The sequence below is a fragment of the Dipodomys merriami genome, unplaced genomic scaffold (genome assembly GCF_024711535.1).
Source record: "Dipodomys merriami isolate MVZ:Mamm:240054 unplaced genomic scaffold, mDipMer1.0.p SCAF_94, whole genome shotgun sequence".
Lineage (NCBI taxonomy): Eukaryota > Metazoa > Chordata > Mammalia > Rodentia > Heteromyidae > Dipodomys > Dipodomys merriami.
In genome coordinates this window covers 4,066,450-4,091,147 of record NW_027206557.1, presented here as the reverse complement: position 1 = coordinate 4,091,147, position 24,698 = coordinate 4,066,450, and the positions used below count along the sequence as shown (strand labels likewise).

The following is a 24,698-nucleotide window of genomic DNA, read 5'->3' as shown; positions in this document are numbered from 1 at the left end:
ATTGGAGATAGGAGTCTCACGGTCTCTCCTGCCCGGGCTGGCTTTGAACCGCGATCCTCAGATCTCAGCCTCCTGAGTAGCTAGGATTACAGGCGTGAGCCACCAGCGCCCGGCTTGACACTGTGAATTTTACCTTGCTGGGGGGCTTGATAACTTTCTATAATGTATTTATTCACATATACATATATAGCTTTTCAATTATCTAAATTATATGTTGTTTTCTCTATAATATGTCATATGCTGGGCACCAGTGGCACGTGCCTGTAATCCTAACTACTCAGAAGGCTAAGATCTGAGGATCACAGTTCAAAGTTAGCCCAGGCAGAAAAGTCCCTGAGAGACTTTTATCTCCAATTAACCACTTAAAAGCCAAAAGTGGCGCTGTAGCTCAAGTGGTAAAGCACTAACCTTGAGTACAAAGAGGCTCAGAGACAGCACCCAGGCCCTGAGTTCAAGCCCCACAACTGACAAAAAAAATAACAATATGTTTTATGCAACCTAGATTATATACTAAGGGCTACATATTAGATTTAATTATATTATTTATTGCATATAATTTTCTATTACATATTATATACAATGTATTATATATTTTTAAAGGTAAGTTTGTGTTTTTTAGTTACTATAATAAACATGGCAGGTCCAAGAGGCAATGCTATTACAATTGTGGCTAGCCCTGCACGGAAAGAATTGGTTTTCTCATTATCCCTCAAGTCTTCCAATGACAGTGGAAAACTCCACATACTAAGAGAAACCTTGGCTCAGAGGCCTTGGATTTATTATATCAGTGCATTTCTTTCCAGAGGTAAGCAAAGTGCTTTCAAAGGAAACCCATTCTCTGCAATAAGTTCGAAAATGATTGCTGCAAGGCATGAAAGAGCACCTCAGAAGCCTGACAGAGATTATGTGTACCTGCAGTATGTTCATTGTGACAAGGTGTAATTTACCCTTCCCTCTATGTGTGCCCCAGGTCATGAGAGTTTGGGAATAACCGACTGGATTTCTCTGTCAATGTTTACAACATTACAACGGTAAACCTCGGCCGGTGGGTTAGATTGCAGTGGCATGAATGATGACCAAATTCTCCCCCAAAATTACAGAGAATTACCCATCAACATTCTCAGAGGTTGTAATAAGAACAGTCATTGTAAAGTTCATTAACTCCTCCTGATCACCAGAAAAAAAGATACACTAAAAATAAACGTTCCAAGTGTTGTCTCTATACATTTGAAGACTTAATAAAGAAACAACTGACCTACAGATACCCTTTCACAAATTTTCTAGAGCAGAAAGGCCTTTAATGAGTAAAAAGGAGATGGTATACATAATATACCACATTAACAGAGTCAAAGACAATAGATGCATCTCAATAGATGCATTTGACAAAATCCAACATCCAATCATGTTTAAAGCTCTGGAGAAGCTAGGAAGAGAAGAAACATATCACAAAATAATAAAGGATTTATATGACAGACCAATAGCCAACAGTATACTAAATAGTGAAAAAGTAAAAACATTTCCTCTAAAATCAAGAACACACTAAGGATCACCACTCTCTCTGCTCCTCTTCAGTATAGTTCTAGAACTCTTAGCCAGAGCAATAAGGCAAACAAAAGATATAAAAAAGGATACAAAAAGGATTCACATAGGGAAAGAAGAAGTCAGACTATTCCTATTTGCAGATGGTGTGATATCATAGCTAAAGAACCCCAAAGACTCCATCCCCAAGTTCCTAGAGCTGATCAACAACTTTGGCAAAGTACAAAGTAGCTGTATGCAAAATAAACCCACAAAAGTCAGTAGCCTTTCTTTATGCCAACAATGCCCAAGCAGAAAGGGATATCAAGAAAACAACTCCATTTGCAATAGCCTCAAAAATTGTCTGAAAATAAACCTAACCAAAGAAGCAAAAGACCTTTATAGCAAAAATTATAAAAACTAGAAGAAAGGAATCAAAGAGGACATCAGGAAATGGAAAGATCTTCCACATTCATGTATAAGTAGAATCAATATTGTGAAAATGGCCATACTACCAAAAAATGATCTACAAATGCAGTGCAATCCTCAACAAAAGCTCAATGACATTCTTTACCAAGATAGAGAAAACAATCCAAAAATTCATATGGTAAAAAAAGACCTTGAATAGACAAAGCAATTATAGGCAAAAAAAAAAAAAAAAAAAAAAAAAAAAGGCAATGCTGCTAGTATCACAATCCCTGACCTCAAGTTCTACTACTGAGTTATATATAGTAACAAAAACAGCTTGGTATTGCCCAAAAATAGACCCAAAGATCAATAGAACAAACTAGAAGACCCAGAAATAAAACCATGTACCTACAGTCATCTGATATTTGATAATGGATATACAGTGGAAAAAAGATAGCCTCTTCAAAGCAGTATGAAGGTTCCTCAAAAGACTTCACATAGAGCTCCCCTATGACCCAGCAATCCCACTTTTGGGCATTTATCCAAATGTTTACAAACAAGACCACACTAAAGCTACCAGCACAACTATGTTTATTGCAGCATTATTTACCATAGCTAAGATATGGAACCAACCCAGATGCCCCTCAGTAGATGAATGGATCAAGAAAATGTGGTATATATACACAATGGAATTCTATGCCTCAATCAGAAAGAATGACATTGCCCCATTTGTTAGGAAATGGAAAGGCTTGGAAAAAATTATATTAAGTGAAGTAAGCCAGGCCCAAAGAAACATAGGTCCCATGGTTTCCCTTATTTGCAATATCTAGTATATGTATGAGTCAAGCAGAAAAGGTCAGATAATGTGATGTTAGGAAAATGAACCCTTAAATATGTATTTTAATGTTTTTTTTGTTTCATGCATGTGTTTCTAATGCATTTATAAGATTATTTCTTTGTTGCTTTGTATGTCCCTCCCCCACAGTATAACCCCTGCTTTCACTATATTTGATGTCAGTATAACTTGTGGAGGAGATGGGGAAAAACAAGTCATTTAAGGATTCAGGTGGACCTGTTGCAACAATGAGAAGTACAAAATGTCATGTCAAAAACGAACTTTACAATGTCGGTGCGGGGGGCGGGGGGGGAAGGATTGGGGGGGAGGGAGGAGGCTGGGAAGGGAGGTGAAGGGTAAACAAAGGAGGAGGCTGCAATGCTTGGTAAGAAATGTATGCATTATCCTGCCCATGTAATTGTAACCCCTCTGTACAGTATGTTCTCAAATAAAATTAAATTAAATTAAAAAAAATAATTGGTGGTGGGAAAACTGTGCAACCATATACAGAAAGCTAAAAGAGGATTCCTGTTTGTCATCTGTGCACAAAATTCAAAGTGGATCCTTTGATCGACATCAGGGAGTGGGAAAAACACTAGAACTTATAGACACAGACAGAAACTTTTTCAAGAGTCCCAGGGACACAACAGATAAGAGACTTGATAAATGGGATAATATCAAAATTATAAGTTTCCACACAGCAAAAGATATAGTTACTAAGTTATAAAGACAGCCAACAGACTGTGAGATCTTTACCAGCAATACATCTGACAAAGGCCTAATATCCAAAATAGACAAGAACCTCAGGAAATTAAGCCTTCCCAAAGCTAATAAACCAATCACTAAATAGGCAAAGGAGCTAAGGAGAGACATCTCAGAAGAATAAGAACAGCAGACACACATGAGAAAATGCCCAATAGCCCTGGTTGTAAAGGAAACGCAAATCAAAACAACTTTGAGATTCCATCTCACCCCAGTTAGACTGGTCAATATCCTGAGCTCAGACAACAAATGTTGGTGGGGATATGGTGGAACAGGAACCTTACTGCACTGTTGGTAGGAATGTAATCTGGACAGCCACCGGACAGCAGTCTAGAGGTTCCTCAAAACACTAAACATAGACCCTCCCTATGATCCAGCCATACCACACCCAGAACATTATGAAACAGGATATGATAAAGACACCTGCACATCCATGTTCACTGGTCGCAATATTCACAATAGCCAAGATATGGAAATAGCCCAGATGCCCTACAATAGATAGGCGGATCCCAAAAATGTGCTGTGGTACCTATACACAATGGAATTTGCAGAGAAATGGATGGACCTGGAACAACTCATGTTACGTGAGGCAAGCCAAGCTCAGAGAGACAAGTGGCACATGTTTTTCTCTCATATGAAGAAGCTACATCTAAAATATGCCAGGACATGATAAATTATACAGGACTCTGGGCATTCACACACAGTGAGACCAAAGGAGAATACTCTTGGGAGGAATACAAAGGCACAATGTCTCTGTGCCTTTGATCATGTAAAATAATATTTATCAAAAAAATTCCAGGAAGTGGAAGCAAGAGGGTTTTTTTGTCTTGTTTGTTCATTTATCTGTCTTTGGGGAAGCAAGGGGAAACATAGAAATGGAGGGACAAAAGGTAAACAAATGCAGCAGTAGTACTGACTAGACATTATGAACTACATAACTTGTGGGCAGGGATAGAAAGAGAAAACTGGGAGAGAGGGAAGAAAGGAATGACATTGTCCAAAAAGAAATGTACTTTTTAACTGACTTATGAAAGGATAACCCTTGTGTATATCATATTTATAGTTTTTTTTAAAAAGGAGAGGGTAAAAGAAAATTGTCAAATTCTTTTGTCCTTCATGAGCCAAGAAGTAGCTTTATTCTTGGGAAAGTTGTTGGCTGGGGGGGGGGTCTTTCTTTTAGTGGTACTGAGGTTTAAACTCATGGCCTTGTGCTTGTTGTTTGTTTTGGTGTACTGGGGCTTGAACTCAGGGCCTTGTGCTTGTCAGGCAGGTGTTCCCCCATTGAAGCCATGCCCCCAGCCAAGGTTTTGGACTATCAGTCACTGAAGCTCAGGGCTCTAAGTCTCATCGTACTAATGCTCACTGACATGTTTGTTCACCAATGAAATCGAAGTACATTTCTACACCCATGTTTCCCTATGAGCTTACAAGTATATGGTCACACATCAGATCCTTCTGGAAGCCGTGGGAGTCAAAGTTGTGGATGGAAGAAAGGAAATGGAAGTGAGAGCTTCTCTGTCCTTAATTCACTATAAGCTGTTCACTGTGCATTGAGAACAAGGATCCTGTTCATTAGACAAATCTGTCACTTACTTCACTAACTTCCCTGTTACCCCAAACCCATTTCACTCCTTTGCTACATTATAAATTAGTTTAATAAATATTACATCAAAGGTTTTATGAAGGTTAGAAAACAATCTGCAATGCCCACTTGCTGGCATTATAGTAGCTGTATAGAGCACAATTAACAAGTCAGTGAGATTCAAGATTCCATATTCAGCTGGGAAGGTGGCTCAGTGGTAGAGCGCTTGCCTTGCATGCATGAGGCCCTGGGTTCGATTCCTAAGCACCATATAAGAAAAAAAAGCTAGAAGCGGCTTTGTGTCTCAAGTGATAGAGCACTGGCCTTGAGCTGAAGAGCTGAGGGACAGCACCCAAGCCCAGAGATCAGGCCCCACGACCAGCAAAACAAAACAAAACAAGATTCCATATTCAAAGCTTTGAACTTGATCTATTCTGGGCTTGTGAACTTCAGGTGTTGGGACGAGAGGGCAATGGTCAGTCACCAGAAGTGGTCACTGGGCGGGTATCCTGGTACTGGGTCACTAGCTGCCCCTGGACATTTTTCTGCTTTGCTTCTAATGAATGATGCCTGGCAAAGGACTCTGGTATTTGGCTGAGAAATGATCATTTTATTTCTGCATAATTCATTTTCCTTAACTACAAGGAATCCAGGAGAGTAGGATGACCAGGCCAGTGGTTTCTGTTTGCATAAGCAAGTTGAGAGAAAAGCTCAGATGAAAGTTCCTAAGTATTCTGTGTGTGAAGACCCTGGTGTGAAGGCTGCGAATAATCTTAAAAGGAAAATGAGTTCACACCAGAGTAAAGACAGCACATCACTATGGCTTAAGGCTGAAAGCTAAGGGACGACTTCTCTAATAGATGTGGAGGAGGAGTTGTGCTCAGATCACTTCTCACTCCTCAACCCTATGGCCTGGCATTTGCTCTTCATAGGTATTTTAACCAAACTTGTCAACAACAAACTGAGGGACAAATACAAATACATATCTCCCAGGAAATACGATTCCAAAAGAACCCTGGACTCAGCAACACAGATCTTGGAAACTCATGCTTAGCTTAAGAACATGGCCTTGCACAAGAGGATAACTAGCAACGAGCCCCATCATGACTGAAACAATGAAGTCTGTGCTGCTGGTAAGGTAGGTTTCTCAAGCTGACAGTCTAAGAAGACAGGGGGACATGATTTCACCTTCCAAGTTATTTATTTACTTACTATTTATTGCTGTCTTGGGAATTGAACTCAGGCCCTTGTGCTTATTTAACCACTCTACCACTTAAGCCACATACCCCTAGCCCAAATGGCTTTATTTTTCCTTTTTCCCCAGGACAGCCTTGGACTGATCCTCCTATCTCTGTCTCTTGGGTATCTAGGATTACAGGTGTGGGCTACCATACCTGGCTTGTGTTTGAGATAGAATCACACTGGCTTTTGCCTGGGCTGGCTTTGAGCTGCTATCTACCCATCTATGCTTCCTACATAGCTGGGATTACAGATGTGAACCACCATGATCAGTTGAGTTTCCAGATTTTAGAAAGAGTAGAAAGATGTTTATGACAAGTAAGGTAGTGCTTGTAGTGTGTCACAATGCTGGCTTACGCTAACTATAGTTTTACATTGTGGTAGTCTTCAGGTTTTTTCTTTATCTCTGTAAACATTTATAGTACCTCCCAATGTAAAAACTGAACAGACTCTTGTTTTTTGTCTTTAACAAAACAATAGTTCACTCAAGGTAAATAAAAATGCCAAGACTAAAACATGGAACATAGCCTATCTATGAAATATACTTCATGACCTCAAATCTGTAATTCATTGATATATATTTTTACACCACTGCACTGCAATTAGAAAGCCCAGAACTAATTTTTTATGAACTTTAGAATAAAAGCTGAAGGCAGGACAGAGAGAGAATAGAAAGTATGCATGGATAATGAAGAAACTATGGAGGAGTTAAAAAGAAGCTGAGATACTTGAGAAATATTGAGAAAAAGAGGTGACAGTGCTCTTTTTATGTAGTGCTCTATTTTTTGGGGTACAATATAAGAATGTATGATGACAACCACTATTTTAAGTTTAGGCATGATTCTGACAAGCTTTTAACATTGCACATTTTGTGAGATTATATAATGAGAATGTCACTCTTACCATCTGTTTTCTTTGAATCATTTCCGACGGCGGCGTGATCCTTCTTGTCTGCCTTATTTTTACCATCTTTCAAGTCACCTGAAAACAATAAACATGACAAACAGTTAATGCTACAGCTGAGGGGAAAGTCGTAAATATCTTTAAACCTGTCAGGCGAGGAAAGAGAGTGTAGCACAATTTTTATGGTCATGAAGGAATTCCTGTCTCAGCGTAAAAAGTATCATCTGTAACCATGTTAGGTTCTGGAACTAGGATTCTAGTCAGAAATTACAACAGAAAACTCCTGTCAGACAGGGTTGTAATTAAGCCAACAGTGTTATTTTTCCAGGAATATTGTTAAATTTTATTGTTAGACTATGGGATGAGGAACAGCCGGTATAAAATGTGAGTTCTACTCATTAACAGCATTTCACAGCCCCATGCTTCGTTTACTTGTCTGTAAAATGGGAGTGTAGCATCTGCTTTATGAGCATAAGGATAAACGTCTTCCAAGTATGTTAGGACTGACTGTCACATCACTCAAAAATGGTCATCATTCGAAAGCAGAGTTCAAGTGGTATTCTAATTAATGAGCTCGTTAATGTGCAGGTTTTAAAATTTTATTTTTTATTCAACTATATTGTAGAGGTGGTATATAGAGGTGTTACAGTTATATAAGTCAGGTACTAGCTACATTTCTTTTTTAATAGTGTCCCTCCCTCCCTCATGTTCTCCCAGTTTTCCTCCTCCCAACCCCCCTCCCTTCCAAGTTAATATGCAGTTTTTGTTTCGGGTTTATTTTTGTTTGCTTGTTTGCTTGCTTGCTTGCTTTTGCTGGTTCTTGGGCTTGAACTCAGGGCCTGGGCTCTGTCTCTGTGCCTCTTTGTGCTCTACTACTTGAGCCACAGCACCACTTCTGGCTTTTTTCTGAGTAGTTTATTGAAGATAAGAGTATCATGGACTTTCCTGCCAAGGCTGGCTTTGAACCATGATCCTCAGATCTCAGCCTCCTGAGTAGCTAGGATTACAGGCATGAGCCATTGGTGCCCAGCTAATGTGCTGTTTTTAAGGCTAAAAAGAATACTATTCTTGGAAATGTAGAATGAATGTGTGAAAAAATATGTATTTAATTCAGTTATGAGGGAGCTAGTGAGTTTATAAGATGGTTTTAAGAGCATTTATGGAAGATATTTATGAACATTAAATGAAGACAACTCTGCTGGAGAGCCGCCATTCACAGCCCATATGCTGAAGGAAGGAAGGAAGGAAGGAAGGAAGGAAGGAAGGAAGGAAGGAAGGAAGGAAGAAGGGAGGGAGGGAGGGAAGAAGGAAGGGAGGGAGGGAAGAAGGGAGGGAGGGAGGGAGGGAGGGCGAAAAGAAACCCTTTGGGCCATCTTCTCTACAAGTCAAAAATCTCCAAGTTAGCATAAAATTCACTCCACAGTTACAGGCATTAACTAGTAAGTAGAAATTAAACACAGCCATAGTCTCCATGCACAAGGGTCAATAACTCATGGCCCAGGGGCCAACATGGCCCACCATTGTATACCATCAGTGGCTACTTTCCTTTCAGATTTTAGTTACTCTTCCCATTTCTAAACCCCACTGCCCTTGAGATCTATGAAGAAATTGTTATCTAAGGCTAACTCAAGGACATCTTTGGGTATGATATCCTTCCTATCATATATATATATATATATATATATATATATATATATATATATAAGTATATATAAAAGTATATTAAAAAAGTATATATATAAGTATAGATATATATTTTAAAAAGTATATATATATATATATACTTTTAAGCTCTCCAGCCTTCCTCTCTTTCTTATTCTGCACTGAAATGACCTGGCTTCATACATCTTCAGGCTTCATACAGCACCTGACCTTCACTCTCTATCACACTGGTAACCAGAGAGAAGTCTTTCTTTGGAAAGCCCTCAGAGCAGTTCATATACTGGCCTTTCCTGTGGATGGAGTCAGAGATGACCTTGAGGATCACAAGTCATGTCAACACTTTAAGTCCCCTAGGACATGGGTCCTCCCCTTTGCATAAGCTTTTACACTTTGCAAGCCCTCTACCAAGTTTCAGGATGCTCTGAATACAGATTTACCCCAAGTTTTATAAGACCAGAACATCTTCCAAAAGTCGACCCAGATGTTGGGTTTGCTGGGGGATGCTAGCAGCCAGGGCTAGGAAGGCTCAGGAAGTTGCCTGATGGAGACAAAAGTCCAATTAGAGGGTGTTGTCATTGCCCAGCAGGGACCAAGCCTCCAAGGATGGCCTTGTCAGTCCATGAAGCAGGGCACCAGGAAAGGGGCACATGCATGCTCCATGCTCCTGAACAGAACCCATTAGGTAATTTCCCTTGGGCTGCACAGAGAATAATGGCGAATGTGAGCTGTTGCTCAATAAACAGGGGAAACACAAGAGCCTTTCTGGGCAGTTATAAATCATCTTAATTAGGCTGCTGAATCAAAGTCCCCAATTGCCATTAGCCTTACTTATTACTGCACTAAATTGATTTCTTTTCCCACCTTTCATCTCAGGCTTAATTTTCCAGGGAAATGGTGGACTACTGCTGACTTTGGGAAGTAAACACAGTTGCAAATCCAGCCAGCCTCCTTGAAGACTCAGGCTCCTAATTTGTGTAGTGCAGCCCTGCCCCCAGTTATCTTGAAAATAAACAATGGCTGTCTCATCAGCCTCCTCTAGCTTTTTGGCGTCCATTGATTACTCTCACTGACCCAATCGTGGGAAACCACGGGTCAAACCCGGCACAACTACCACTGTGTGATTGATGGACTGAAAATGGTTTTTACATCTCCAAAAGGTTTGAGGAGAATGTTAAGACTTTTGTGATACAAACACATTAGTGAGAATTCACATTTCAATTTCCATAAATGAAGTTGTATTGGAATTCAGATATGGCCCTTGGTTCCTGTACCATTTTTAGCCCTGCTCTGGCTAGGGGAGTGTCGAATCGTTGTAATAGAGACCTTGTGGCTTTCGAAGCCAGAAATGTCCACTCTCTGGCTGGTTACAGGAACCATGTGCCAACTTCTGTGATCGAAAATGAGCTTCCTGTGGACAGCAGGTAAGTCTCCACCTTCCATGCCCACCTCCACAACCATGCCAGACCTGGCACATTGTAAGGGCTTGCTGATTGCTTATGCAAGTAATTTAACATCTCCACATCTCTTCCATGTGCAAGAGGAGAAAAAAATGTCTCTACCTGATAAGAGTTGCTAGGATTTTAAAATATTTAATGTCGAGGGGAAATCACAAGCACAACCTCTGGCATGCTGAACACTGAGTAAATGGTCGTGTTATTCTCATCACTGTTTTCATTCATCCTTCATGTCCCTTTGTTTGAAATGGGAGATTTATCTAAGAGTTTTCCAGCATGTGAAGCTTGACTCAGCCACCATCCCCCACCCCTTAAGAAGTATCTTCCACAAGACAAGCTTTCCTGTGCTTACTGGGGAGAGGGAATGCTGCACCCCCTGGCTCTACTTATGTCTGGCCACAAACTCAGCTCAGGTCACCATGGTGAAGAAAGCCCTGAGCTGGGCACAGTGAGTTTATGCTCTGGATTCAGCTCCAGCTGGATCTGGGCTGATGCTTCATCCCTGGGCTTATGAACCAACAGGGAAGTTGGTCAATTTGATCTCAAAAAAGAGAGAAGGCAGGCAAAACCTCAACTGGGGCACCCTGTATTCTAGCTGGACCAAATCTTTATTTTTCCAAACTGTGCTCACGTGAATATTGCACATTCATTGCGAGAAGTCTCCAGAACCAGACTGGTTGGGGCAATGGCCTTCCTTGTCTCTTAGAAAGATCATGTAAGAGTGTTTATGTACATTTCTGGAATGTGTTATGGGCTACTTTTACAGGTGTATTAAAACATCATTACCCAATTATACTCATATGTATGTTACTCTATGCACTTTCTGCCTGTTTGCTCCCCAGACCTGTAGCATAACATCTAGAACCAGAGGAAAATACCTGGTCCTTCTGCGCAGACAAGAGAATTGGACGCCTTAACACAGCATGTGGTACAGGAAATGAGGGCTGTGTTGCTGTTGCCTTTTTGTTTGATGGTGTGTTTTTTGGAAATTTTTTTCTCCCATGATCATCAGCAAAGGCTCACAGAGGTCTGTGTTATGAATGATGTTTTGTGTATTTTGCAGACACAGAGAAAGCTTAAGTCATCCAGACAAAGCCAGCTAGAGGAGGCAGACTATGGACTTTGGCTACAATGCTGCCTGGCTTACCTGACACAAGTGAATGGTGGAGACTCTGAACTTGTAAACCTTCCCTAAGCACAGGAAGCACACCCAGGACCCAGTGGGAAGCCCCACTCCCACCTGAGCAGCAAACTGCTGCTTCAAACTGCAATCTTCAAAACCTAGCACAGAGGCGGGGCACTGGTGGCTCACTACTGTAATCCTAGCTACTCAGGAGGTTGAGATCTGAGCATCAAGGTTCAAAGCCAGCCTGGGCAGGAAAGCCCTTGGGATTCTCATCTCCAATTAACCGCTAGAAATCCAGAAGTGGAGCTGTGGCTCAAAGTGGTACAGCACTAGCCTAGAGCAAAAGAGCTCAAGGACAGCACCCAGGCCCTGAGTCCAAGCCCCACAACACTCTCTCTCTCTCTCTCTCTCTCTCTCTCTCTCTCTCTCTCTCTCTCTCTCTCTCTCTCTCTCTCTCTCTCTCACTCTTTCTCAATCTCTCTCTCTTCTCTCTCTCTCTCGCTCTCTCTCAATCTCTCTCTCTCTTCCTCTCTCTCTCTTCTCTCTCTCTCTGTCTCTCACACACACAGGCACACATGCGCACACACACATACACACACACACACACACACACACACACACACACACAAACAACAACAAAAAAGAAACAACCTGGTTCAGACTCTTCTTCCTCTTGAGGATTTCCCTGATAATTCACCCCCACCTCCAGCCCCCAACAAAGCTGGTGCCTTGTTCTTTGTATATGATTATTGGGCATTTTATCTTCCATGCTCCTATGACTCCTTGCCCACATTCCACCAGTATTTCACCATATCCCGATGACATCATGAGTTTCCAATGACATTTCTGTTGCTAAGGCACTCGTGCCTAGAATAGCACTTGATATAGTTGCTAATGAGTAAGTATTTAGTGCATTCAACATAAGAAATGATCGATGACAAGAGTTATGGTGGCTCTCTCCCTTTGGTTTTAAAACTGAGAGCCTTATATCCTAGGAAATCCTCAGCTATAGGCAAGCCAATATATCTGATTCACCATATTGTGTGCAACCTGCATGCTGAAGGGGAAGGGGATGCACACCCCTGCAGCCTGGCTGCTGGGTGTGTGTGTCCTTCCATCACACCTATGCCAGCAAAGCCCTCAGGACTGTGCTGGTGTTGTGAGCAGTAACTACCCCTGGTGGTCAGGAAGGGGCAAATTCTCCCATAGAGAAGGACAGAAAGACACAGATGAGCCCGTCCCTCCTCACCATTCTGCTGCTTTCCTCCAGAGGCCTTGTCGCCTTTGGGGTTCTTCCCACGAGGGTGGTCACCTTTGTTGGGACGGGTGCCATTGCCTTGACTCTTGGCTTCTGAAGTCTTCTTCTCTGTTTTGTTGGCAGCACCTTCTTCAGCCTGGCTTCTGGCTTCCATTTCCTTCTGCTTCTCCTCGGCGGCCAGGAGAGCCTTCTCCTCTGCTTCCTTCTTGGCCTTCTCCTCTGTATCCCCAGCAAGTTGGTGAAAGCAGGGAAAGGAGACAGAAAGAAAGACAGAAGAAAGGAGACAAAGAGGACATTAGGAGAGTTGCCTCTTTGGAGGAAAATATCAATTAATACACAAAAATGGCCTAAGGTATTTACTAAATTTGGGGGGGGGGTGTATATTTCTTTGGTTAATTCAAAATATAAGTTACTCAAAAATCACTCTTTTGCAAAAGCAGATTCGGCCAGGGGTCAGGACTAGATGGTCTGGTCAATGTCCACGGACAGGCCTGTTTCAGGTGATGCATGTCTGGGAAAGCATCTGGTCCCTGACAAGGCCGAGTCCCACATTATGGCCTACAGAGCCAGGCAGCATCCGGCACACTTCTAAGGCCTTCCAGATTGTTCCACAACCACCACGTGGAAAGCATCACTGCATTTGTCTCCACGTGTGTTGACGTTGCCCTACAGATCATTTTTGAGAGCCCTTTTTCTTCCCCTTGTGTTAGTATTCACAAAAAGCTGCCTCACATATGACTGTATTTGTGCATCCGGACATTCTCATTTTCATTCTACCTGCTGTCAGCCCATAATCCATATAAGGTCTAGGTTCATGGTTCAGGATGCTTATGGTATATGTTCATGATGTCTGACTTTATTTTCCTATGCCATTCCCTTTCCTCAGATGTTCTCTTTAATGTGTGATGGCATTTTCACCCATTCTTCTATTGATCCATCAGATTATCCATCCATCCATCCATCCACCCTCCCATTTATTCCTCCCTCCAGATCAGTGACTTCACCTCCCACTATACAAATTAAAGCAGATTCTGAAGGAAGAGGAACAAGGATAGGCTATTTTGAATGTTTTCTCCGAGCAATAAGGATTGAGAAGCTCTGATTGAAAGTTGGAATATTTGTTTTTCAGTGTTTCATGACACTACTTTCCAACAAGTTGCATTTATTATTTCCACTAACATGGGAATATTTCTTTATAAATAAATTTATCATGTCCATCTGCAGTATAATAGTCTCCTAATTTCTGTAGACATGGACAGCTAAAAAGTGAAAGAATGTTCTTGCAGAATGAATGCCATCTTCTGCCTGGCTCCCTCTGCTCTTTCTTCAATGTCCTAGGATAGGGCTCATGTACCATCTTATCCCTGCTTGGTGCAGCACCTGGCACACAACATATCCTCCTGAGGTATTTGTGTATTCAGGGTAACACACCCCATGTGTGTGATTTATACCATCTGCCAGTGTAGCCTTGTTTATACATATTTCACTTTCAACACCATTCATTAGCATAAAACAAAAGCACATATACACACTCTCAGAACCCGGTCTGAGAGAGTTGTTTAACAAACATCAGCTTCCTTAACCTCTAATATAAGTGAATAAAAAGATGACTGTTTGTTTTATACAGAGAGGGAAACTGAGGCACAGCAAGGCAAATTCATTATACTCAGAGCTCATTTTCAGGAGAAATCATTTAAATCCTCCCCCACTGAATATGGCCATCGTTCAACGTTCAAAATATCTGTGTTGAAAATGATCTTGATAAAAACTGAAGGCATTAAATCCTGGTTGGCTACAAAGGACCATAAAATAGTACCCAAGCAAGAAAAATTCATGTGACAACTCAGTCAGACCAATTTCCCATGGAAAATGTAAAAATAAATCACCTTAGAAGAAATACATTTCAGTACCCAATCTGTTTTTGTCCAAGGGCAACTACATACAATGACAGTTAATATTTAGATTCATGCATGGTGCCTTGGTGACATCATGATCAAATCACATGAGCTTGCACCGCTGCGATTTTGTTCTCAGCAGCAACCACCTCCAGGCGAGTGGCTCTGCTTGCTCAAATTTCTAATTCTGGCTTGGATCTGAAATTGCTAATATCAGTATAATCAGCCAAAGGGTACTAATCAAAATTAACCTAATTGAAACGAATGTGCAAAATGAGCAACATCAAATGTAAGAGAGAAGAAAATATGCCCATAGAAGGTAGAGTTTTGTTTCCCCATTACAATCACATTCCTTTATATTCTCATGGTGAAATTATTAGTAGTGATAAAATTGTCATATGATGAAAAAATAGGCGAAGGCACTCTAATTTACATATGGCCAATCTCCTGGTGGCATGCACATGGTGAATTCATTTTTCAGGTGTTGTATTCAACATCTTGACATTCATAGAGCTTTGAGTCTAGCAGACCACAAATTTCATGGCCTATTTCCTTTTGCTCCCCATTTTAGACTATTCATGTTGATGTGACCCGTTATGACAAGACTCACAGAAAGCAGATGAAGGGTTGGTGAGGACATAGCAGATTCCCTCATGAGTCTTCCCAACACAGAGTTAAATAGAAAACTGGTGTGAAGTCATCTAGGGAAAGTGACCACCCACAGAAAGATGATTGTAATTTGATTTCTCCTTACCATCAGTCAACCATAACATGTTCTAAAGCGTGAGTTTTCTATTGGTGCTTTTACTACCAGGACCTTAACTTTGCTTCATAATGGCTCTTTCTTTTCTCATGTGTTTAAACAGCAACTCCCATTTACCATTTATCTGGTGATTTGTGTACATTATACTATTTAATATGCACTAACCTGGGTTCTAATGATTTGTGTACATTACTTCTGCTCTTTACATCCATTCTCTTATGTGCATTATCGTCCCCACAATTAAAATCACAAAGAGCCTCAAAGATACCTTGGATTTCATTTCTTCCTTTCCCCATTAGCTAGAATTTGTCTCAAGAACCAAACTACCCTCGCACAAAACACTATAACCCAAGCTCTGCACCTTGGCCCATCTCCTTTCTCCATCTTCAGATCAATCCCAAGTCCTGGCTATTAATACCTTCCCAAAGAGCCCAACCAGCATTACGGACAGACAAACCCTTTCATGCTGGAAAAATAGATTTCGTGAAGCTCTTCCTGCATACCTCACATATTGTAAATTCTGAGCTGTTTATCTGTCCTTTGCAAAGGGCTGGCTTTCTGTTGGGAAAGGAAAGGAACCTTCGAATGCTTCCCTGGTTGATTAGCTTCCAAGGGTAATTTTAGTACGCTGGATCCTTGCAAACAAATGATTCTCGAGCACCTCTTTAAACTGTGTGTTGTCAGGACCTGGGTTTTCAAGTGTAATGAGTGCAATTGATTAGGAGAGCATACTTCTTTTGAGAGGATGCAGCAGCAGCCATGGCTGCCTAAAGTGCCTGCCAACAGGAAAGGCTTCCATGCTGAAAGCAGTGAATGGACTCTGAAAGGCTTTGCTTAAAATAGGAAAGAATGTTGGCTCCCATCATAGCACAAAGCCAATACCTGTCCCAAAGTGATAAGGGGCCACTTCTGTCCTAAAAGCCCCATACATCTAAAGCCTTTACATAAAATAAGCAGCTGCTTGAGCAGGATTCTGGAGCCAGTCAAAGTACAAGCAAATCCCACCTGAGTCTGATTCCCTCCGATTCCAAAGGTCCCCTCTCAATGAGGGGCCCAGAGGCAGACTCCTTGCTCCCAATGGTGGCCAAGACTACCTATGGTCTTCCACTGCTATAATTTCATAGGGGCAGCTCTCTGTGATGGCATCAGTGGCTTTATAGGAAGAGACTCAAGTTATCTACTAGCTCTGTCTTGCCACATGATACCCTCCACCAAGCTCTCCAGATGTCAGGCCCATGCTTCTAGAATTCCTGTAGCCCAGAAATTTGAGGCAAATAATCGTCTATTCTCTGTTAATCATGTGGTTTTATTATTGAGACATAAAATGAACTAAGACATCCACTCTCCTACTTTCTTGCCATGTGTTGCACCAGCATAAGCAAAACACAAGTACAGGTGCTGTGACTGGGTTCAAAGCTCTCTTCATCCTGCCCAAGGGTCCAGAGCTCAGGGCTGTCAGGGGGTGGTGACTCCTATTCTTTTACATGAAATACATGATAATGTCTCCTCTTTCTATCTATGAACTGGGAGGATGAGGATGCCAATTATTTATTTCTCTATCTTGGGCTCTGGCATGGAGCCTAGGAGGCAGTGGACACTCAACAGAAGTTAGCAAAAGCTGTTGAAGGAACATGTGAACATGTGAAATGAAGATAAGACCCATTCAATTCTTTACATCCCAATGTAATGACCCAGGTGGTCACTGGCTGGCTGGACTTTACTTAGGTAGAAGAAGGAATGAGGTCTTACATTTAGCCACATGACATGAAGTAAGAATGAAACATGCTGGTCTCACTCATAGAATTTTCATGTGGAGTTGAATCACATCACATAAGAGGACATGATGCTGGGGGGTTGGTATGTTCTATCATTCACTGAGTGCTAGCTATAATGATGAACCCTTCTTATCTGCAATGTCATGGCCTGAAATTTCCATCTGATTTGCAATACCCATAAATGAGGGATGATAAGCCTGTGCTTTAAGGAGTGGATGAACCCCCTGGACAGTTCTCCCTCACCCCACAGATGAGTCTCCGAGGCAAGTCTCCCTTGCCCCATGGACCAGCCTCCTGGATGGGTCTCCCTCCCCCCTCATTACCTTTGGGCACCTTGGCCCTCCACCTCTCCCGGTTGATGTGCACCACCTCTGTCCAGGTGGCCTTGAAGCTCTTGTAGTCCACAGGGATGACAGAATTGTTAATGGGGGCACTTCCTTCTGACCCAGAGCTCTTGACACCTGAACGCTTTGCATCTGAGGAGTTGATGTTGTTCAGACTGCAGAGAAGAAAATGAAGACCAAACCAAAGAGAAGAGTGCAAATGAGCGAGCTACGAGAGGAGTGATCAGACAAACTACATGTGGGCATGCAATTCCTGCGACTCAAGGTTTGTAATTATCCTATTTCCTATACATGACAGCAGGGAAAGTCTAAAGTTTCCAGGGAGAGGAGGGAAATGATATTAACATTACACCATCTAAATTCTCAATGTTCCTCATGGGTCCTCTTTCTTAGTAACTAGGATCCAGTGACATCACTGAACATGGACTCCTATGTGTTTCACAGTGTGCCTGCCTCCAAACCAATCATTTTCCCAAGCTAACCAGTAGTTTTGTCCTCCTTCTCTCCAGTTCTATCCTCCCTCCCTGCACCCACAATCCCTCTGCCTCTGGTTCCTTAAGTCCAAGAGAAATGAGATTGTGGGAGACATGACATGCAAAGATCTTGCTTTAAATGGGTTCCACTCCCCTAAAAACTGACTAGATAAGAGAGTCAGTCCTCAAAAATCTGTGCAACTGTGGGGACAAGAACAATAGAGTCCACCTTCTCTAAGAAAACAATGCAGTGTGCCCATCTTGAGCATCCACAGAGGCCTGCTGTTTTTACACTTCTCCTGCCTTCCCTTCCTCCTGACTGGTCCTTTCCCTCCTCTTCCCATTCCTTCCATGCTCTCCCTCACTGATGGCCAAGTTCAAAGCTTTGTATGGATATGGAAGAGAGCTGCCATCACAGTACAACTGCAGAAATGGGATGGTGGACCAAGGCAGCCAAAAGAGAGGTAATAAGGCAATCACCACGAAGCCACACCCACAGGAGACTCTGTCCACCCAGAAAGACCCACACCAGGTCCCCACATCCCTACTGACCTAGAACGCCTCTGTCCTGTCCCACCAGTTTGGGAGGTCTCATCGATGAAGGGACTCACAATCTTTTCCGTCATGTCGGTGAGCACAGTGAAGGTGGGCTCCACAATGAAATCTATAAAACCTGCAGAGAAGCAGCCACACCTCAGCAGAGCAAGCAGGTATAGCCCCCAGGCAAACCCACATGGCTTCTCTTCCTGCGCAGGGAATCCAGAGATTCTGGGATCTGAATGTCAGGAGTCTCTTCCATTGATCCAGTGGGTGATCCCCAAAAGACAGATCATAAAACCCATCTCATCCCCCGCCTCCCAGGAGAGTGAGCACAACACAACCCCAGAGTGTACGCAGGACACAGAAGTCAGATGAAGACCCCTGGGGAGGGAAGGGGGGCAATTTTCACCCCAGAAGACTTGGGGACACCTTCGTGGAGGTTGAACACTGGTGGGAAGAACACATGCCCCTTATTCTGGAGGGGGCACAGTGGGGACACAAGATGGAAAAGAGGGTGAGAGGTAAATGTGGTAAGGGGTTCATTCAGGCTTGGGTGAGGAAAGCTCAGAAAGGCTGCTGCCCGGAGCTCAGGGGAGGGAGAACTCTTAGAGGCTGGGACTTAGAGGAATATTAAAAGCCTCTGAAGATATTTGGAATGTCCTGTGACTTTTAATGTTCTATTAGAAAGTTCCTGGATCACAATAGACAGAAAAGAAGTGAGCAGGACAACAAGGATGAAAATGTCTTGCTGGAAAATTGCATCCATGTTGGATTTTTGTGTACATTGCATCTTGTCCACCACCCAACAATGTCTTAATGTCTTAAGAAACTACTAAGTGCACTTTGTGTTTAAAATATCACAATGCCTAGGCAGTGCCCAGCACCTAACAGGGGCACACGATGCATTGTACAAAAAAAATAAAGAAGTACTCAAAATACAAGCAGGAAAGTCAACAAATTAGTATTCAATTTGTTTTCTGAGTGCTTTCAGACTCTCTGCAGGTAGAGATCCCTGATGACAGTTGGTAGACTGGTACCCTCTCCCATGGCTGAAGAATTTTATAATGCATGTATTATATTGACTTGCAGTACAAAAGTTATCATTACTAACAACAATGAAAAACATTCTTCTAAAACCAAAGTAAAGGAATATAGGAGAGGAGAGCTGGAAAGATGAAGAGGAGGAGGAAGGGAGATGAGGGAAGGCAGAAGGGAGGAAGGGGATGTTAAAAGAGCCCCTTTTGGGTGCTTTAGAAGATTGGCCTGCCCTGAACTCAGGCCTCGAAGGAGCATCACATAGGAGAAGCGGGACTTGGACCTCCTAGGCTGCATGCAGAACAGCTTCTGTACAATGGCACTCACTATCTCCTGGGGAAGTTGAAGCCCCATTTTTCTCTTGGTAGAGAAACACCACAGTGTCACCGCCTAAGGTTGCCAGAATCCAACCACACCTAGGGTAGAGGCTGCCCTAGCTCCACCATGCAGTCAGAGTCCTGCACAATGCCACCTGGCAGAGAAGCAGGGTACTGGCAGTGGGCACCCGATGCCTGAGGTGGGTCCCGGAGCGGCCATGGCCCTTCAGGCCTTGGCCAGCTGCTCCCTCTCCCCAAGCAGCCAGCACCTACCTACTTGGGACTGGGCAACCATAGTGGACTTCCGGTCACATAGAGGAGAAAAGGGCAACCCCAACTCCGCTTCTCGGTCACCCTAGGAACAGAGGAGATCATAGTAAATTAAGGGACAGAAGATGAGGCTGCTCAGATTTTCTTTAGCGGCTTCAACTGCCACTTATGCCACTGGTCTTTAATTATTACAATTACATGATGTAATGTGTCTTCATGGGGCTTTTTCCTCTGTACAAAGGATGCCAGGAGGCCAAGCTCAATGGGATCCAGTCTTCCCATCCCACCACAAAGGCACATGCTGTCCCCAAGAAAGCCTCAGTGGGCAGCAGGGGGCTCCCCAGGGAAAATGAGGCAGCAGGCCAACTGTCCTGAAACCTGGAGCTGCTACCGCCTCAGCTACAGCCACAAAGGCTGCTGCCCATGCTTTCCCGTGTCCATCTGGGCCCCCTCACCAACCACTGTGCCCTTCCTGGATGTGGGCAGGGACTGAAACTACAACTCAAACTGGACCGATGGACCAAGAGAATGGACTAGCCTAGTCCAATGGACCTGTTTCGTCCATAAAAATGGACTAGAAAGAACCAGAATAGATGAGGGGCTATCAAATCATACAAGACAAAGCATGGCTGACAGGACCCCAGCTCCCTAGATGCATGGCTGCAATGCAATGATATGTACAGTCTAACTCAATGGGGTGGCTGATCAGAACGTGACCCAAATACTCAATAGTCATCACCAGAAGAAGGGAGACGACGTCTCTCCTCTCCTAGCGGATTCAGCTCTCAAATCACACCTGGAAAACCCACTCAGGAGGAGCAGCTACTAACTGCTGCTTGAATCCTGCCTTGGACCCCAGAGATGTGTGGACACTGAAAGATTAAAGTTCAGTGTGGAATAATTCCAACATCACGGGGTCATAATGAGAATGAAATGATAGTACATTTTCAAAAACGATGGAAAAAGAATATTGTTTCGCAATAGAAACCTATGATATTTAAGTTCCAGGTTTAAAAAATACTTAGTGACGTTGTTGCACTGAACACACTCTGATTGTAACCAATGCTTGATAACTTGGGAGTACATGTAAGAGAACAATAATGTGAAACCAAGTCAGGCCCAGAAACTGAAGGCTTACCTCTCCAGTTCTGTCCCTTTCTCTCCCTCCCTCCCCCTTCCCCTCTCCCTCTTTCACTCTCTCTCATTCCCTCATTCCTTTCTTCCCTCTCTCTTCTTCCTTCTCTTTCTCCCTCCTCTCTCCCTCTCCCTACCCTATTTCTCTCTGTCTCTGTCTCTCTCTGTCTCTGTGTGTCTCTGTCTCTCTCTGTCTCTGTCTCTCTGTCTCTCTCTGTCTCTGTCTCTCTCTGTCTCTGTCTCTCTCTCTCTCTCTGTCTCTGTCTCTCTCTCTCTCTCTCTCTCTCTCTCTCTCTCTCTCTCTCTCTCTCTCTCTCTCTCTCTGTGGGGGTAGGTAGCACTGGATTTTGAACTCAGGGCCTCATGCTTGCTCAGCTTGCTTGCTTGGCTGATGCTACACCTTCATCCCTGCTTTTTGCTGATTATTTGGAGACTGACTCTCTCAGACTTTTTTTTTTTGCCAGTCCTGGCACTTGAACTCAGAGCCTGGGCACTGTCTCTGAGCTTCTTCTGCTCAAAACTAGCACTCTACCACTTGAGCCACAGCACCACTTCTGGCTTTTTCTGTTTATGTGGTACTAAGGAATCGAACCCAGGGCTTCATGCATGCTAGACAAGCACTCTACCACTAAGCCACATTCCCAGTCCCTCTCAGATATTTTTACCCTGACTGGCTTTGAACTATGATCCTCTGGATCTCAGCCTCCTGGGTAGTTAATCTTTAGGATGTTCTTAATTCTAGTCTCACTTCATTACCAGAGAGAAGGGAACATGAATACACACACATGTGCGTGTGCATGTATGTGTATGAGTGTGCTTGATAACTCAGGAGTGCATCTGAGAGAATCCAAGAGTGCTCATATACATGCATGCATGCAAGCACATATACCTTCTATCATTTCCTACTTAAACAAGAATCATAAGAGTAAGAGTAATCACGAAGGTAATTTGCTTCCAAGAATCAAAGTAGCAGTGTGCTACGGCTGGACTAAGTTCAAATATCACTCTCAGGACTTTAATCCCCAAAACTGGGTGTTAATGGTATTTGGGGGTGTCTGGGGCTAGATGAGGTCAGAGGGGGGCTCTCACAGTATCCTGGGAGACCAAGCTAACACACCTGTTCCATGTTGTCACGCTCCATGCTAATGCCAGCTTTGCACTCTAGAACTTCCCAGACCCCAAACCATGATCTAAACATATCTGTATTTATAACGACCTGATGGGAGTGTTTTGTCAGAACCACTTACTTGTTTTAAAGCAATATATGCTCCATAGAGACATGTGTGTGTCTCTATGTGTGCATGTCTGTGTGTGTGTGTGTGTGTGTGTGTGTGTGTGTGTGTGTGTGTGTGTGTGTGTGTTCTGGTCCTAGGGCTTGAACTCAGGGCCTGAGCTTTTTTGCTCAGGGCTAGCATTCTGCCATTTGAGCCACATTTCCACTTCCAGCTTTCTGGTGGTTAATTAAAGATAAGAATCTCACAGACTTTCCTGTCCATGAGATATAAACCTTAATTCCCAGATCTCAGCCTCTTGAGTAGCTAGCTAGGATTACAGGTATGAGCCACCAGCACCCCGCTGAGACTATTTGTTATAGACAGCAAAACTCTGGATCTTAAAGTACTGGTAGTTAAGTGATTTCATGGCCCTTATTTGCCACTGAGTTTTGGAATTTCGTATCACAGACTTGTTCACTGGGAAGAAACAACCCGACAAATTATAACAGAAACACGATACAGAGATTAACAACTGAATCCTACATGATGAAGGCCATATAAACACCATTCTATAAACCAACTAGGGAAAAAGAGACAAGGAAAGAGACTCCTCAAATGGCATTTTGAGAAGACTGTGGAACAGAAATGCATATGATAGAAATGCATGAAATGCTTCAGGTAATATTCCATGAGCCAGAATTTAGGTAAGATTCAAATACTGAGAGCCAGGAAGCATTAGAAGCTGTGAAACCTTCATTCCCCCAAGGACCTGGGATAAAACAGATTATTCAGCTGTTCAAGGCTGGTGCTGAGGACAGCACAGAGATGGCCAGTGCAGAGATGGTACCTGTCTGAAGAATTCCTCCAGCAGCGACATGGTCCAGCGGTGGTGTAGGTCCCAGGCCTTGGCAGGGTGGCTGATATCGGCTGTGTGCAACATCAGGGACAAAGCTTTTGGCTTTTCAATCCTGTGAGCCCAGAGCACAGACAGCACTGGTGACTCACTCAGAAGAGCTCATTAAGGCTGTCATTCACCTCATACCCCTCCCATTCTCCAGCTTCAGTCCAACCTCTGTGGAGCCATCCTCTGACTAGGATATCACCCCCTGGGTCTCTGAGATCACTGAACTAGAATCATCTCACTTCAACTCACCATTCCAGAAAGCAACTTGGACACAAGAGTCACTCATTGATCTGTTACCTCTGCATCCAGGGAATCTTTGATTATTTAGCTTCCCACAGGAAATGATTCTATTTGGCACAAACCATCACCAGTCCCATCATTGACTGCAATCCTGATGAGTACAACTGTGAGGCATGTACACCAGGCTCTTGCCTACCAATACGACACTTGAAGCTTACTCAGCACAGTTACTGTGAAGGACACAGGCTGGAGCGTGGACACATTCTAGTGCAGACACCTAGAAAGATGCTCCGTGTCCCCAGAACACACCACACCACAGCCAGGATATGGACGTATTCCATGCGGACACCTAGTGCATTCTCTAGTCCCAGGGACATGCCACAGCTTACTCACGCTTCTGGCTGCTGCAAGGCCGTCTTCATTGCTTTGATTTGTTGGAAATGACAAGACATATCCGTGGCCATCACCATCTCAATAACCAAGGTCCGAAACTCCCTTTAGGGACACCCAGAGAGAAAACAGGATGGAAGTTAAAATGAGAAAGAAAGAAAGAAAGAAAGAAAGAAAGAAAGAAAGAAAGAAAGAAAGAAAGAAAGAAAGAAAGAAAGAAAGAAAGAAAGAAAGAAAGAAAGAAAGAAAGAAAGAAAGAAAGAAAGAAAGAAAGAAAGAAAGAAAGAAAGAAATTAGTTTATTTCTTGCCAATTTTACCCAAAATAAGTGGTGGGTTAGGCACAGCGTGCACAGGACTAGCTCTCTGCCATAGCTGTGGGTTGAAAGAGGTTCTGGGACTGGTTTAATGGAGGTAGAAAATCCCAAACAAAAATAAAGAAAAGGGCCTGTGGCCTGTGTGCACTTTAACATATCCTAAGAAGCCAGGGGCTGGGCCTTGGAGATCAAGAGCATGTGTCCCTACACCAGTCCTGTGAAGCAACCTCCTGCCAGCTCAAACCTTTCATTCACTTATAGCCCTGGACACTGGATGGAAAGCTTTGGGTTTTGCTGAAGATGTGCACTGAGTAATTATTGAGCTCTACCCTTTGAAGATGA

At 43.0% G+C, this 24,698-nt stretch overlaps 1 protein-coding gene across 5 annotated transcripts in view; it reads right to left on the bottom strand.

Moving 5' to 3' along the window:
- Pde1c (phosphodiesterase 1C) overlaps positions 1-24,698 on the bottom strand; it is a 258,131-nt gene that overhangs the window by 33,566 nt on the left and 199,867 nt on the right. For all 5 annotated transcript variants that reach the window (XM_070014239.1, XM_070014241.1, XM_070014240.1 and 2 more), the window contains 7 exons: positions 24,045-24,146; positions 23,355-23,475; positions 20,163-20,244; positions 18,550-18,670; positions 17,504-17,679; positions 12,739-12,966; positions 7,248-7,325 (listed from right to left, as the gene is read on the bottom strand). In XM_070014239.1, coding sequence (XP_069870340.1) covers positions 7,248-7,325; positions 12,739-12,966; positions 17,504-17,679; positions 18,550-18,670; positions 20,163-20,244; positions 23,355-23,475; positions 24,045-24,146 — 908 coding nt within the window. The remainder of the gene's footprint in view (positions 1-7,247; positions 7,326-12,738; positions 12,967-17,503; positions 17,680-18,549; positions 18,671-20,162; positions 20,245-23,354; positions 23,476-24,044; positions 24,147-24,698) is intronic.